The sequence below is a fragment of the Sparus aurata genome, chromosome 24 (genome assembly GCF_900880675.1).
Source record: "Sparus aurata chromosome 24, fSpaAur1.1, whole genome shotgun sequence".
NCBI classification, from domain to species: Eukaryota; Metazoa; Chordata; class Actinopteri; order Spariformes; family Sparidae; genus Sparus; species Sparus aurata.
Genome location: NC_044210.1, coordinates 9,613,101 through 9,630,165, shown reverse-complemented (window position 1 = coordinate 9,630,165; position 17,065 = coordinate 9,613,101). Strand labels below are relative to the sequence as shown.

At 43.8% G+C, this 17,065-nt stretch overlaps 1 protein-coding gene across 10 annotated transcripts in view; it reads right to left on the bottom strand.

Annotated features, from left to right (window-relative positions):
• nid2a (nidogen 2a (osteonidogen)) overlaps positions 1-12,809 on the bottom strand; it is a 39,644-nt gene extending 26,835 nt beyond the window's left edge. For 6 of the 10 annotated variants that reach the window (XM_030409935.1, XM_030409943.1, XM_030409939.1 and 3 more), the window contains exons 1-8: positions 12,496-12,807; positions 10,766-10,951; positions 10,395-10,511; positions 2,570-2,671; positions 2,302-2,441; positions 1,462-1,594; positions 1,099-1,374; positions 520-631 (exon numbers count right to left, since the gene is read on the bottom strand). In XM_030409935.1, the coding sequence (XP_030265795.1) occupies positions 520-631; positions 1,099-1,374; positions 1,462-1,594; positions 2,302-2,441; positions 2,570-2,671; positions 10,395-10,511; positions 10,766-10,951; positions 12,496-12,702 (1,273 nt within the window). In that variant the 5' untranslated portion in view covers positions 12,703-12,807. Of the gene's footprint in view, positions 1-519; positions 632-1,098; positions 1,375-1,461; positions 1,595-2,301; positions 2,442-2,569; positions 2,672-10,394; positions 10,512-10,765; positions 10,952-12,495 lie in introns of all 10 variants that reach the window. The other 4 variants (XM_030409937.1, XM_030409938.1, XM_030409941.1 and 1 more) reach the window with 2 other exon arrangements.
• Positions 12,810-17,065: the final 4,256 nt, after the last annotated feature.

Here is a 17,065-nt window from a genome sequence, read left to right as displayed (position 1 = left end):
TATATGTAAACACACTGCCTTCAGACATATCCCCCTTTTTAAGCATATTACATCTCAGAAATCAACTTTAAAATGAGCACTTAATGAGGGACTGGTCTAATCCCTGTTGTGTTGATGACATATCTCTTTGCATCTTCTGTGTAAAATAGCATTTCATCACTCTGAACTGAGCTGAGATGAACATTTTTCTTTTTACCCCAAAAGACTCTTTGGCCCTTATGTAACCAGGCAGGCTGACTGAGAACACATTCTTATTTACGGCAAAAGCCTGTGGGAGCAGTTGCAAGGGTGGGAGTACTGGACACACACATCCACACACACACACGCACACGCTCACTCACACACCTGGGAGCTGCTCGGCACAACGGCAGTATTGTACTGCCAGCTGCGAGGCTGCTCCGCTGCAGAGGGCGAGGTAACGTTACCCTCCTGCCTCTCAAAGTGAACGTCCTTTCAAAGTTAAGAAGGCATTTATATACATATTAATACACACATACACACATACGGTTCGTCTCCTACCTCCTGTGTCAAAATCAACATCGTCTTCATCCACACTGACCACGTGACCCCCGGGGGAGAGAGGTGGTTCATTTCGGTGAGGGGGGTAGACGTCCACCACCTCCAGAGGAACCTACAGAGACGGGGAAGGCCATGTTTGACTTCAAATGTGTTCTTCATGTTCATGTCACTGAGCGCCAAGACAATACTTTTTTATAACTCTCTCCAGATGCCATAAACCAGACAGCCATGATCTATGCACGCTTTACATACTGTAAACAGTATGTAGGAGGATGGTGACTGGAGCTGTGCCAGCGTTTTGTTGACACCCCTGCGCTGTCTCCATAACAGCGTTCCATTATAACCACAGAATTTACAATTACAAAACTCTCCGCACAGACAGACAGCACTGCTACTTGAAATTCCTTTTTTTTTTAATGTCCACTACAATAAGTGGTATTTGTTTTAATGGAGAATTTGAAGAGATTGCCACAGAGTCCTGCTTAGCAATGCTTGCGGTTGACGTGTTTTTGGTTGGAAAAACAGCATAATTTATTTAACTGATAGTACATTTAATTTGCAGGGATGTTAAAGTGTTACCTGTGGTTGCTGCTCCTCTGGGGCTGCTTCTGGAGGGTTAGGGGGAGCATACTGCCTGTTTGATGGCTGCGAGCCGTGAGGAACATCCTCTGAAGGTGAGGAGGGAGCGTCAGGACTTGCTGGTTGAGGGGCCTCTGAGTGGTCACTGGCAGGCGCTGGCTGGAATTCAGCGTCTCCGCCTGTCAGAGGGTAGTCATCTTCTTCATCCTGGCTGTCAGGGTCAAAAGTGTTGTCTGGGTATTCCTCAAACTCGGGGTAGTCGGGTGTGGTGGTGTCCTAGAGGCACAAATCAAGGAGGTGTCAGAAGAAGTTCTGCAGCAAAAAACAACCCTTGGCTATAGATAACGATTAAAACAAAATTACCAGGGAGAGGCCATGTCCTCGGGTTGGTGGAGTGGCAAGGAGACCACCGACGGACGCAGGAACAATGTTGTCGAAGGAGTAACGGTTCCCAGTGTGGAAAAGCCACACACCTGGAATTCCTGTGTTACCAACCCTGGAGAGCAAGAAACCAGTCAGCGTGAGCTCACAGGCCAGCGTGTGTACATTTCCAACCTCACGGGTTTCTATCGTTAGCAATGTATTAATAACACCTGTGATTCTCCGCACTGCAGCGACATGCAGCGCAGGAATGTCTACTTGCACAAAGGTGAAAGGCTCTAAAACAAAAGTGAATATGAACATCTTTATCAAGCTAGTTACCAAACCTGCTTTGTGTTGGATAGTGTCAGTTTGACGGCTAGCAAAGCCCAATATCTTAACTCTCCTGTTAGCAAACTCTCACTATAAAACACGTTTTTACCAAAGTACTGTATTCAATTAAAGCTAGCATTACAGGTGTGTCGCTCATTAAGCAACAACAGCTAACAGCTAACTAGTGACAGCTGCTTTGCTTAATTTTCCTGCTAGCTAGTAACTGCTAGCTGGTTTATAGCTCTAAATACAACATTCTTGTAACATAGTTAACCTCAATTGCAAACTTTTACAAACACAAAACAGTATTTTTCAGATATTCTTGTTTGTCAGCTAGCAAAGCTATCTTGTTAGCTAACTCTCACTATAAGCATATGTTTTATATATTATATAATATATTTCTGTTTTTCTGGCCATGTTGCCGGCCACCATTTGCACACAGCTAATCCTCAGATTAATTCACATGTTGCCAGACGTGGCTGTGAAGCAACCTTGAGATTTTTTACTTACTGGTAGAGGTTTTTAACGCTCTGCTCATCGCTGGTGACGCTGTAGTGAGGCCCCTCAGTTCGGGAGAAGATCAGATACGTGACTTCTCCTCTGCTGAAGCCAACTCTAGCGGGGAGCTCTATCTCAACATTATACGACTCCTACAAGGAGGGAAAGTGGAAAAAATTAACAGCTGTGACATTAAAACCGCAGGTCTACAGGAGCTGCAGCGGTAAAATATCCAAGCTAATAAAGCTGTGATTTAAAAACCTGTGTATAAACAGTTTACTTTGGGTCGAGTCCCGAAGAAGTTCAGACCACCTTCAGGGTAGAGGAAGAGAACGTACGAGTCGACCTCATCATAACCGATGACTGCCTGGAACGTGTTGAACTGAAGAGAGAAGAAAGACAAGATGATGTAAGTGCAGTCATCTGCAAATTTGAGATTTTCTGCTGAACATAGTAGTCAACACATACTAGCAGGCAAGAGAAGAAAGAAATACAGTTTTTAAAAAAACACTAATTTCTGTTTTATTTTGTTTTCTGTCACCTGTTTAGGGTTAATAGTTTGTTTTGACACGTGTTCCTACATTTTAACATTGCTATTTTAATTTTATAGTTTAAACTTAGTATAGTTTCAGCATAAGGGAGACTTCTGAAAGAGGAAATAGGCAGCTGTCTGAGTTGGGAAATGTAGGTTATACAATGTACTGCTATACTGCTATTACCATTTGCGGCCACAGGGGGCATTGTTCAGCAAAGTCTTGATAAAAACTTTGATTCCTAAAAAGTTGAATACTTCCCTTTAAGGTTTTCAGTTATTCTCTTTATAAGCAAGCCACATTCCAGTATTTCGTTTTTATTTTCCTTCCCTCATGGCAGAAAAATATCAGCGTCTTCATCTAATGTTCAGCTCCGCTCGCGTCAGACGGATGAGGTCACCTCCCGTGTGTCCAGGGTCAGCCCAGCTCAACCACCCTCAAATTATTCTAACACTCGCTCCTCATATTTAAACTTCACACCTCTCCTCGCACCTCACCTCCCCCCACCGGTCTCCACCTCTTCCTCTCTCATCTCTCGCTTTAGCTGGGATTCCGGTTTAGAGTTCTCACCCTCCTCCTCCTCCTCCCGCGTCCACCGCTAATTATTGACATACTGACCCTGGGTATGCGGGTTTCCAAACACCTATTCTAGCACAAACTGGGATGAATTAAACGACCGGATTGAACCAAGGCACTTTTTTCCAACCCGAGCTTATTTTCTCAACAGAGAGCCTGATGAACTTATTTCCTCCGTGTACGTGGAGGAACAACTGAGCCCACTCTGCCTCCCAAAAACCACAGTTGAAAAAACACACATTTGGTGAATGAGGGGAAAGACTGCGAGTGATCCCGTGTTGTTTTCCTTTGGGACGGAGTCAGATTATCTGTACACACACACACACACAGACCAAGACATACACACACACACACACACACACACACACACACACACACCTCTGTGTCTCAACCCCCAGCCCAGATGTTGATCTCCACAGCTGTCTTCCTGTGTGTCTGGACATCTTTCACGACGACGTTACAGCATTCAAACCAGACGTCGTTACAGCGTGAGACGTGGGGTTAGCGCACACGTACACAAGCATGTGCACGCCAGCGCAGATGTCTCCCCCCCCCCTCCACCTCCACCTATAGTCATCCCATGTGAATGTATGTGTGTGTTCCTAATTGTTTACATCAACATCTTTAAACTATCTTGTTGTTTGTGGGCGGGGGAAGGACTTTGTGGCCTCCAGGCTCTATGTAATTAGTGAGGAGGGGGTCTTTTCTTCTTTTCTTTTTTTTTTCTCTCTTCGAGGAAGGAGGAGAAGAAGTCGGAGCTGCGAGGGGGGAATCTGCTTTTTTCTTTGTCCTTCACGTCCCTTCAAAAAACTCTAGATTTTCTCTACCGCGAGGCGCTCCCTCGTCCCGAGGAGAGAGAAGATGAGAGGGAGGGGATGTAGAGATAAGCATGGACAGATAGAGAGATGAAGGGAGGCGAGGGGGGGGGCAGAGTTAGAGTTAGAAGAGAGGCCATAGGTCTGGTTTACAATGGCAGAAATATGGTGGGACTAGAAAAGAGGAGAGGCTTCCGTCCAAACAGATATGAAAAGTTGAGTCAACAAAAGAAGATGTGAGTCGGCGTGTTTTCCCCCGTTTCCCATCGATATGACGGCGGTTGTGTTCCTTTCGTGGATTTATGCATCTGTGTCCACATGTAATGTGCAGTTAAGTGTGTGCTTTGTGAGTCCGACCGAAATTTCTCAGCAACTTTCGGGTGGATTGCCATGACGTTTTCTACCGTTTCATGGTCCCCAGATGATAAACCCTAGCGACATCATATAGGCTTGTAGTGCTCATAGATTTATGTTCGCTCTCTTGATGATAGTTCGATGAAAAGATGGTTCCCACATCTGTTTTTTGCAGAAATTATAATGCTACATCAAGAAGCCAGTAGCTTAGCTTAGCAAAAAGACTGGATTCTACCTCAGCATATATCCTAAAAAATGTCTTTTAATCTGTTCTCTCCGTTCCGTCCCTCCTCCATCTGTGTGGTCACTCGCTTGTCTGACTCGGTCTCTGTGTGTGGAGTCGTCCTGGTGTGTTTTACAGACTCACAGCTGGAAGACAACAAATTGCGGCCGACACACATCAAAGACTTTCAGATGCTGCGGCGCTCAGTGTGGATGCGAGTGTGTGCTCTGACAATCCCACCCACACACACACACACACACACACACACACACACACACACACAATACACACAAGCACACACACCCTCGACCTCCCTGCAGGCTTTTTGTCACACCTTTTTTTTTTTTTTCTAAGTGTCCTCACACTCCTCACGCCAGCCAGACACACACACACACAGGCGCTAATTGTCTCCGGGGCCGACAAACGTTTGTTGTCAGGGGTCGTCCCGACTGTAACATCATCGGCCTGCTACATTTGTCTGCTGCATAGTGGGGGATTAGAAAGTCTGGAAATACCCAACAGCTTCAGTGAGAATACAGCCGTTTGTTTGATACGGCAAAGTCAGGTTTGTGGATCGGGGTTAAGCTGCATTCACGCCAGATCCATTGCGAAATGCTGCAGGCTTGCACGGCAGTGTGGGAGTGTCATTTAATTAACATAAGCCAGACCGTGGTGTGACTTTGAGTTGGGGTCTTTAACCCTCCCCTAATCCAGAAGGTGCAGGTTTTGTTCTAAAAAGCTGTTTGGCCACCGCCATCAGACAGAAAGGGGAAGAAGAACAGCTTCAGATCTTCTTGTCTATTTCCTCGCCAAAAAGTTGAACAACATGCATCCAAGCGACATGGTCAACAAGGTTTCGTTCTACCTGTTGGAGTCTTCCTCAGCATTAGGGTTCGGGTTAGCGGAGGCTCCAGGAAAATACTTAAAATGTCACTTCTTCGTTGATCAAACCATCTGGATAAAATGTTTTATAGTGAGCTTCAGAGGTGCTGGTAGGTATACTTTGCTCCAGTTTCCAGTCTTTATGCTAAGCTAAGCTAAACACAGTCAGGCCTTACTTTATATCTAGCACACACGCATCGAAGTGGCATCAATTTTCTTATTAAACTCAAATTTATGGTGAGGTATGTGCTTTATTGCGCAAGCAGTGTGGGTTTTTATAGACATGTTTTCAACACTTGATAATTTTCGACGAACGCAGACAGAACTTTTTACTGCCTTCGAGCGTGCTTCCCAAGTCGTTGCAAACCTTTTTTTATTTTTTTTTGCTGACACTACGTTTGAAAGCATGCAACGTGTACCGCTTACAGCATCTAAAGCAACGAGCATCAGGTGTTGTGTGGGATTTATTTTGTGTTTATTCAAATCCAAACACGTCTTGTTTATTTATTGAGATAGTCGACTGTCTTTGCATAGTTTAGTCTACTCTGCCTTACATAACTTAAGCGGAAGAGACTTTAACTGTCTTCTCATCTCGGCGGTGTTTCCAATAAGTGACTCAACGCTCTGCGACAAATGTTCTGAATCATGTTATTACTTCCAGAGCTGGATCCCACTTGGGATGGCCTGGAACATCCCGGGGAAAAGAGAGACGGAGATGGAGGGAGCCCGGGATGAGTTTGCTACACTTGTTTGTTGGTTGCCGGTTTTTGAGCTCATCGGCCGCAGCACAGCTGCAAGCAGGCGGAGGAGAGAGAGACAGAGAGCAGCTGCAGTCCAGTTGCCAGCCTTACCAGAGTGCTACAAACGGAACTGCCTACAGCGTGGGAACTGGCACACCACACACTAAAACACACACAACACACACACACACACAAACACAGCCCAGGCTTGTGGCCAGGATCAGTGCAGGCAGTATTTCGCCGTTTTCTTGTGGAGACTTCGCTGTTATAACTTCAGCCGTACTCAAAAGGATTCCCCGCTCGTCTAAAGCTGGAGGAAATTGTACAACTTCGGGGCTTATGAGAGCCTTTCAAAAACCCTTTTGATGAACTCGAGAACACATGGCGGGTAAAACCATGGCTGCTTTTCTTAGATCCTGAAAGGTTTGCGAACATGAGCGTCTTTGCCGCAACTACAAGCCAGAGCACTTTGACCGTGCTAGTAATTAGTAAAGCCGCAGAAATCCCAGGTCTCAGTGCCAGTGACTGTTGTAGTCAGGTGGCTATTATGGAGCTCAGCAGCTACAAGGTGTCTTCACGGCACCGACAGGCTCAGTCATAAGGACAGAATAACATATTATGAAAGCTGAGGTCCAGTACAACTCTCCCTTGAACTAGGATGCACATATTTCAAGGGATGCCCCCCGTGTCACTGCGAGGGGGGGCCCCCCCAGAAACAACAAATAACACTAATAGAAACAATAGCTCCTATTGTGCTTCAGAGAAGAAGAAAGACAGAGTGCAGGAGAGGAAGGTAGGCAAAGAGAGCGATGTGAAAGGCCAGGGCCAAATCCAACAGAGGAGTCCATTTATTCATTCATTCAGCCCCATCTGACCTTCACGCGGCAGACATGTAATATGCTGTTCACCCTACTTTGCTTTCTGGCACATGTAGCTTTGAAGAGAGCTTGAGGGAGGGGGGGGGGGGGGTCTACTGTGGTCGAATGTAAATTCACATTCCACTTCAAACTGCTGCTCATGTACAGGAACGCTCTCGGGAAGGGAACTTGAGGACAGATGTGCAACGTCTTGTATTTTTCTCCGGTGCCATTTTTCTCGTCAAGGTTTTTTTTATAATATCATGCACCCCAACTTTCCCATGCATTAACATCACAATCACAGAATGTTCTTTAGTTGAGAAATTTGGTCAACTTCAGGATATATTTTTTTGTAAAAAAAAACTATTTTCCAACTTTAGGACATCATAAAAAATAATTGTAAAACATTTGAGCAAGACTTAAAGTGCTAAACTTAGCATACCATGCTTTTAGCTGAATGCTGACGTCAACATAATATCCAATTTGATCACCAACTTACCACTCCTATGGTCTACTTTAAATCTGCGAACATCAAGGTGTTCGTACAGCCAGCGACTTTAAAACTGAGTCGTCCTTCATGTGTTAGCATCAGCGTTCAACAAACTCTTGGAACTTCTGCGGGAGATTCATTCTGCAGCCATTCGTGGGAGTAGAAGATAAACTGGGCTAAAGCATCTGCCAACATGACAGGTATCCTCGCGTGAAGAAGGATTAGCACTATGCTCCTTAAAGCGAAACCCTGGTCAACACTTTCTTAAAACACCAGCGTACATAAGGCCAGATTCTCCGTGTAAATGGCTCTGGTCATTAGCAAAATCGGGCGACATGGTAGAAGATACAACTGAGTGTGTGTTTAAGGTTTCAAGAGAAGCAATTACTTCCCAATTACCATAATAACCTCTTTACGGCTAATTTCACAGAAAACACAACCGCACTTTTTGCGATGTGAACTTTCTCTCCTCTGTCTTCCTGTTTTTTCTTCCCTCGCTGCCTTTTCTCATATCCGCATCCAGGGCCCCCCCCCCAAAAAAAACACTACCCCACCCGGTCGGCCCTTAACACACATCCCGACAAACACACACCTCAGGTTAATCAGTTCACACACACATACCGCTCTACCCCCAACGCACCCCGCCCAGCACCTCTGGCTAATCACTTCAAAGGAAGATGCTATCAATCCGGAGAAAGAACCAGTGAAGCAAATCCCAACCGGGACCCCGACTGCGCCGATCTGACAAGCCACACAGACCCTTTAAACCAGAAAACACACCATATGTAAAACATTTTGCACGCTAAGAACTGGACTCTAATCAGAGTTTAGTCAACAGCAGAAAGACTTCGTCCAAATATTCAAGAGGCTTAATGCTGCGAATCCCCACCGGACTATTTCAGCTTTTGATCAATCAGGAAGAAAGAAGGAGGCATAAGAGCAAACAGACCACGAGAGGGAAAGAAAGAGGACAAGCAGATGAAACAGAGGGATCTCCTGGGGTTTCTTTCCGAAAATCTGCCACTCCCGTCGTCCCTCCATCCCACATGCTCCAAACCAGGAACAACAAAGCACTGTTTGTTTGATCGATAAGTTCAGTAGGCCTCGCTTTACTTTGGAGCCTTTCCCAGAGATTAGCTTACGCAAAGCCTCCAGTGCTCCTCTAGGTGTCACTTTATATGCTGCTAAAACAGATCAAATGTTTAATTGGAACACTTCAAATTAAAGGGACATTCCTCAGTTTACCAGTCAAGTACTACACTCCCTTTGAAGACTGTTGGGTAAAGGAGCTCTCTATAGTTGGATAGCCCCGACAATGTCGCTGTGACGTCAACAGGGTTGTCTCAGTTAATCTAAATGTTTCTTTACTGAAAACTTGTGTTACAAACTGGGGGTGTGAAGTTTAAAAGACATTTATGAGTTGCATTGTGGGAAATGTAGGATCCAGCACTTTTGGACCCATACTAGAAGCTGAAAGGTCAAATATCATAGCATCTGCTGCGTTGATCTTTGCCCCATGTGCACCTTTTCCACTTAACTGTAAAACTTGATAGTTGGATTGGCCCTTTAATCATCCAGTCTTTTGGCTATTTGCACATTAGGTTATCTGAACATCCACATGTGTCTACAAGAAAGCAAACAGCTCAACAAATATGGACAGATCGTAACAAAAAGTAAATAATGACCTGAGGTCGGGTTTTTTGCCACAAAATTCCAATTTTTCCCTATAATTAGTGCCAAATTGCATGCTTCTTTCCAGGAAAATTCCTAGAAAATTACGGACATGTAAAATACAGTGTTACCCTGCTCTTGGGGGTAAGGCGCGCCTCACCAGAGGCTCGCGGGAGAGATGTGACGCAACGATACTGTTTGAGGTTAAAGGGACAGGTGCATGCTGGTGGTCTGAAAGCCCTTCGAGGGGCCATGTTGCCACAGTTTGCAACACGGTTTCTAGTCATAACTCACTCAGATTTAGACACTTTGACATTCCATCTTGAATAAACATCGATAAATCAGCTTAGAAATCATAGAAAAAAATGCTCCTAAAAATAAATGATGCTGTATAGTTCCAAAACCTAAAGCACATGTTTATCCCGAATTAAAGGAAGACAAAGAATGATACTAGGAGTTTGTGTACTTTCTTAAATAAGTAAGTATGTTGGCGACTCTGAATCATCACAGAGTTGAATCCGGGCGACTGGAGATAAGGTCTTTAATGGTAAACCTCGTTTTTAACTGGTAACAGACTGACAAACAGGGAGGGAAGCAATGTCCAACAGAGCATGCGAGCGTGAACGGTCGAGGCATGTTTGGGTCTACCTGCGAGTGAATTGGAGGAGGGGATAACGAGTGGGGAGGGGGCACTTTGATGACCCTTAAAGATGACCTCTGACCCCCTGAAAAGGTTAAGAGGCAGATTAGGAGGCGAAGAGGAATTACAAATAGACCCCCCACCCCAGGCTGATTACAAGTGATGCACATCTTCCAGGAATTCCGGATTGTCTCTCACGGGAACCAAAACACACTTGTGAGGGCTGGTGGGCTGTTTACACGATGATAGCGTGGACCCCCTCATTCGTAAATCAATAGGAAGAGGCCTGGAGGTGGCGCCCGGAGAACCCTCCATCCATCTTACCTTGTTTGATGGTCCGCTCGTCCGAGTTGGCTCCTCATACGCCGCGACGTTCTCCCACGTAGCGACCACAACATGTGTGGGGGTGAATTTGGCATCCGGGAACCCTCGGTGCACTTCCTGGGTGAGCAGATGAGTGAATGAATGAATGACGGAGGGGAAAGGAGGAGACGATAAAAAAGGAAAGATGGAAAATACAATGGAGTGAACCAATGGATGACGAACTGGAAAAAGGAAGAATCCAGATCTGTGGTTAAGCAGAGCGTAAAAAAGTTTTCATCTCAAACATTTGATTTCAGGCTTTTTCCAAACAAAAGTCTGAAGTCAATCGATGATCGAACTATTGTGATTCTTGACTCAGTGGATGAACACACCTGGGCCACTCTGTTGAGCACGCTGGGTGTCTCGGTCACCCTGTAGTAGATCTGTCCACGTCCTCCGCTGGTGTCGATGTCAGCCAGAAAGGGAGCCACCACGGGGAAATCCGTCGGGAAGCCGTCGTCCACATACTGCTTCTCCATGGGCAGATCCTGGGCTGACACGATACCATTGGTAGCCACCTAGGATCAGAAACAATCAGCAGCTGAATAACCCACCATAAAAATCTTAAATCCTCCAAGAAATATCTGGAATACCATCATGAACCGAGGGGGAACCTCCTGATGAACCCGTATCCCCTCATAAACCACTGGAACCTCCTCGGGCATGGCTGGAACCCCCTCATGGACCCCAGAGACCACATAATGAACCCCAAGACTCCCCCCATAAACCACTGGAACCTCCTCAAGGATCTCTGGGGCTCCTTCAAGGATCCCTGGTCCCTGACTATCCATTAGAAACACACACTGACGATGTGAACGACGCGTTTAACGTGAGTCACAGAGATTTAAGGAGACCTATCATGCGTTCTCATTTTTTTCCCTTCCCTTCATCGTGTCATGTAAGGTTCTCGTGAGATGTTGAACGTTTACAGCTCGTCAGTAAACCTGGCTTGAGTTCTCTTACTTCGTTACGTCATTATGTCGCCATGTCACTCATCTGATGCCTACATTCACAGTAGACGTGAAGTTAACGGGAAGCTGAAAACACGACAGAGCCGGCCAGAGACAAGGTGAGTGAGGCTGGCTCAGGCGTGTGTGAGCTGACCAATCAGAGCAGACCAGGTACATTTTGCTGGCCATACTTCTGCATAGGTAGGACTTTGAATGCAGGACTTTTACTACTTATACTGGGGTATTGTTATAATGTAGGACTGCTACATTAACTCAAGTACATAATAAAAGTCATAATCATGCAGACTGGCCCAGTTCCGAGTCAAATGTATCATGTAAATATTTGTACGTAACTATGAATTAAAGCGTAAGCTTCACTTTGATGTTGCAGCTGGTGAAGGCAGGACTACTTTCAGTTGCTTTGTCTGTCACATTACATCATAATATCGGTTGATTTTATTGTACCTCATGCTGTGGAATAAACATAAAGGAGTAAAAAGTGCCAGATTTCTCTATATTTCTGAACTGTAGAGAAGTAGAAGTATAAAGCTGCATAAAAAGGAAATACTAGTATTTAGTCAGTACTTGAGTAAAGTTGCTGTCCAGTGATGCAATGATATCACTGTCAAGGGCCATTTTCCTTAATAAGTAAGTTTGTTGTGTATGTATTCACTGTCAACATCACTTACTCATCTTATCCATTACTTTTACTTGTAATAGAGTATTTTTTTTTTTTATGTGGTATTGCTACTGTTACCTAAATAGATAGAAACATTCCCACCGCTGGGTTCACAAGAATTGAGCTTAAAGTTATTTCCAACACAGTTTCCTCTTTGTTGCAGTCTGTTGACTCTACAGGTGGGTGCCAGATAATTAATGTTTGTTCAACTGGAGCGTTTGTTGAAATCATAAACTTGTGGTCAACTCCACTGAGCCCAGCGGTGCTCTTTCCCATTCAAGCAGGTTAATCACTCGCTCCATTAAACACAAGCCTGTGGAGCTCATCCAACAGCTGCAAACATCACCTGCACCATGCCAACCGGAGACAACTATCCCACTCTCCAACAGTCAGTAATAAACATGCACAGGAGCCTGGATGGAGCGGTACTCACGTAGAGCTGGGAGAAGAGGGAGTCGTAGAAGTACACGGGTCTGGGCAGGGACAGCACTCTGGAGGTCTCATCGTCGCCCTCTGCCAGGATCATATCTCCGCTCAGAGAGCCGTAAGGGAACATGTCAGCCCTCTGGATGGCTGTAACCACACGCACGCTGCAGCTCCAGCAGAGCACACACACGGCCAGCAGTCGCCCTCTCTCCATGGTAGAGACGGGGCTGAGAGGAGCAGCGGGGACTGAGGTTGCGGATGCACCGAGAGGGGAAGAAAAGAAGGAGAGCTCTCCTCTTCTCCGCCGCGACCGAGCCGAGGGTACTCTCTGCAGGGGAGGGCGCGAGGGAGGAGCCAGGGCGCGCTCTCATTGGTCAGAGGCGCGCTGAGTGACAGCAGGTCCCCGGCGCTGGAGGTAGGAACATCTGGCTCGTATTAGAGAAAAAGACAAATAGAGTTTTTTTTTTTAATCCGGATGTAACTCTATCTGTTTCACAACAATGAAAAAAAAGAGACATTGTGTAATTTCAACACACACACACACACACACACACACACACACACACACAGAGAGAGAAACCGGTTAAAATTCCTAGATAATTTGAATTTCTTCGAGAGGCATTCATCCAGATAGGCCTGATAAACGTATAAGGACTAGACTTTTTTTTTTAATCTAAAGACATATTATAAAGACTTTATAATAAAGCATTAAAATCACTGAAGAAGCAGATTTAAGTAAATATATCTGCAATTAATGTTTCAACCTGAAGAGAGTAAAGGCATTTGTATTATTAGTGTATTTAATTGCATGTCTTTATCTCTAAGTTTTTTATTGAATAAACTTTAATCATACATGTAACGTGGCACAACCGCCTATTACATTTTACTTACATCTTACTTTTCCCTTCAAGGCCATACACGCAACTTTAAAATACTTAACCTTGCGCGCCCCCTTGTGGCTGAAACCGTATACTGCAGTATACAACATGCACTCTGACATTTAAAAAAATGATGTTACTAAGAAATACATCCAGTGAAATCATCATTCTTTCCTTACAGCTTTAAATGTGAGTATTTGATGTTTTTATGTTGTTTGTACGATCATTAATCGAATATTCTTGCAGTTTGGACTGATGGTCAGACTAAACAAGAACACTATGTAGAATAAGTCAAGTCAATTTTATTTACATGGCCAAAAAGGACACATTTGCATTAAATAGCTTTACAAAGAAAATTCAGGAAAAACAACAAGATGGAAATCACATATTCACATATTGTTCAATGTCATTAAGACACAGTTTTAGCAAAATGCAGAAATAAAAATGACCCCAAAGCCCAGACAGCTATAATGCTGCATTAAATCAGCATTATAATGTTCACACATTATATCGCACATTTAGAGGTTTCATGATAGCCGCAGAGCTATAAACAGACAATACAAGTCATATTTTACAGTTTTTTTTAAATTGCTAAGACGCATTGGTCGAAACTGAAGCGACACGTTCAAAACTCTTAACACAGTCTGCATTTCCATCATGCAGCTCAGCTCAACAGTTAATCTCATGCCCAAAGTGTGTCTCACCACCAAAACACTTCATACTTGTCTCAAAAGAAGCTCATTCAACAAAACACTAGCACATTGTCTCACTTTGGAAACACACACAATCACTCTTAACAAACGGAACGGCAAAATACTAACAACAAAGAACATTACATCAAATACATCTTATATTTCAAGTTAGAATGATTTTTGTCAGGTAAATCAATGTTTTATATAGGATCTTTTGCACTTTAATAGGTCTAAATTATTGTATATGCTGTAATATGCTGCAACAACACTGAATCAGGAATGCAGAGATTTATTCAAGAACATTTGTGATTTTGCATAAGTACTTCAGGACCATACAAAAAAATAAAGATTACGTAAACAGAATAATGCAGAATCTCAGAATTCCAGGGGTAGAATACAAATTACAGTAAGAGATAAAACTGAAAAAACAACACATGTATACTGTAATATTCAGACCCTGTCATCTGCATTCGGCCACATGTTTTCCTCGACGTCACATCTTATATCTTCTCTGGCAAGGCACCTAGGGGAGAATCTTCTTGAATGTCTGATCCATCCCTGGCAGGCTTCGGGAGAAATATCTCCACAACCAGCATTCATTGCATCCAGCAAGGACAGCTGGTTGTGTGGAGAGCGATCATAAACCTTCCACCTCCATGCTGAAAAAAATTCTTCAACGGGGTTCAAGAAGGGTGAGTATGGAGGCAAAAACAGCCCAGACATCCTTGGATGCTTTTTAATGAGGCCAAGCGCAGATCACCTGAATCAGTTTTCAGCTGAAAACTACCATCAGCTGTTTGGAATTGCATCTTCGTTTTATTCATTTTTATTGTCAATATTTTTGATATAATTTTCAATAGATTTCAATGTGGCTGCAGCAGAAATTCCCGGTGTTTTTCCCCCTATCATTCTGTTTTGAGTGTGTTTTGAACTGTTTTGAACTGTTTTGAATACCGTGACTACTCAGATGTCGTCTCTTTTGGCACACTCGCTGGTGTTAATTTCCAAACACACAATAGTGTGACAAAATAATGACAAAACAAAGACATTCCTAATTTCCTCAAAATTCGTGCTAATTCTAATTTGAGCCACTTCCTTCAGCCTTCCTTCCTTCCCTCTGTCACACTGGATGTGGAGCGTCAGACACACTTTAGGTCAAGGCTTTGGCTGGAACATTCAAGGCTGCCACAGCAGGTGATGATTTCAGCGGATGCAGTGCCAGAGAGTCCTTATGGTGAACTCACGGTGTGTTGCCATTTGCCTCTCACTACAGAGAAGCTTCTCTATGTCCACTCTACCAAAAGTAGCATGGAGTACTTTTGAGATGGTGGTCCCATCTCTGCAGAAGACTTCTGAGACTCCCTATCTACATAGGGTGCATCTCATTTCCATCACTTGCATCTCTTTCCTTGTTGAGCCCACTGTGCTCCTCAGAAGACACTGCCTGGACCAGTTCCTCTACACAGTGTGATTATACAGGTGCGTGTCTGTACCAAATTATGTGTCAATGCCTCGTCTTTATGAGCGACTGTGTCATCCAATTTAAACAAAATGTTTAACACTAGAAAAGTGTGCAATGAGTTGGAATACTTTCCGCTGTTTATATCCCCATGGGGATATTTTGATAATAGGACTTGATATCCGTTTAATTCACGTTTAAGCAAAAAAAGTAAAATGTAAGAATTTGCTGCATTTCTGGGTCTTAATTGAGACAATAATCTGCAGATTAATCGATTAATGAAAATAGTTAGTTGCAGCCCTAATTTCATGCTATTACATGCCAGCAAATAACTCCAATAAAAATGAAGAACCTTTAGTACTTTAAAGAACCACATAAAGTATGCGAAGAACCATCCCCTATATAAAAATGTTCTCTAATTGGTGATGGTTCTTTAAAGAACCAGAGAGCCTCTTGAAGAACCATTTAAGAACCATTATTTTTCTGTGTGCAGGAGTAGAAAAGTAATTACAAGCTCACTGTTGTTTACCACAGACAGTGTGAGGAGGAAGAGAAGTAGAAAGAAAGAGGCATTTTATTGATTGAAAATGCCCCCCCATCAATCAATGCTGTGCAGTAATGGATGTTGCTTGTACTTACCCAGAGGAACCTGTAGGTGGAGGCAAAGACAAGGCTCAGATACTATAGTACAACAAGGTGACAAGAAATAACATTTGATTTCATTCATTTAGTTTGTGAAATCCCAAATAATGTTTAATTTTTTTGCACATGACTAAAACCCATTTTATATTCTGCAGTCTGACATGTTTGCAATGATCAAGCTTGGTTTCATATTCAGCCATATTTATATTCGGATAACTGCACTCCAACCAACCATGGTCTGAACATCTGATGTCAGATCTGCTCTGTTGATGTCTGTCGCTGTCACAGTGTGTAATCACAGGCTGCTGACTGACGGACTGCCTTCATTGGTGACATCGGATATGCACAAAAATCGATGAACTCATCAATGATTCAGACAAGGACCATTAACAGGCTGTATGTGTGTTTGTGCGTGTGTGTGCTTGTTTCTGTGTGTATGTGTGTGTGTGTGTGTGTGTGTGTGTGCATGTTTGTGTGTGTGCAGAGACCGACTAACAATACATCCAGCTCTTGTCAGCACTTTAACTGGTGCCAGGCCCTCAACAAAGGCTGTTTACCAGCAGAGCTGAGCAGAGGACTTGTGGATTAAGACCTTGATCAATAATTGAATTGCTTCTAAATATAAAGAGTGCCGACAGACTTAAGATGGTATTTTCTCTCACCATCTGGATCGATATCGGCTCAAGGGTGGATCAGGGAGCTTCACTAATCTGGATTCCTCACAGAGATTTGGATTGAATTGACTGCTTGTCTGATTCTGTTTAAAACTGTCATCTGGAAGACTTTATTCTAAGTGGATGTAATAGTGCTTTAATATGCCATAAAGTCACTGAGGGACAATCAGCTAAACAACTGCTCCTCTAAAGTCCAGCTGTGTGGCTGTGCTTTGGGCTGGAAGGGAAAGGA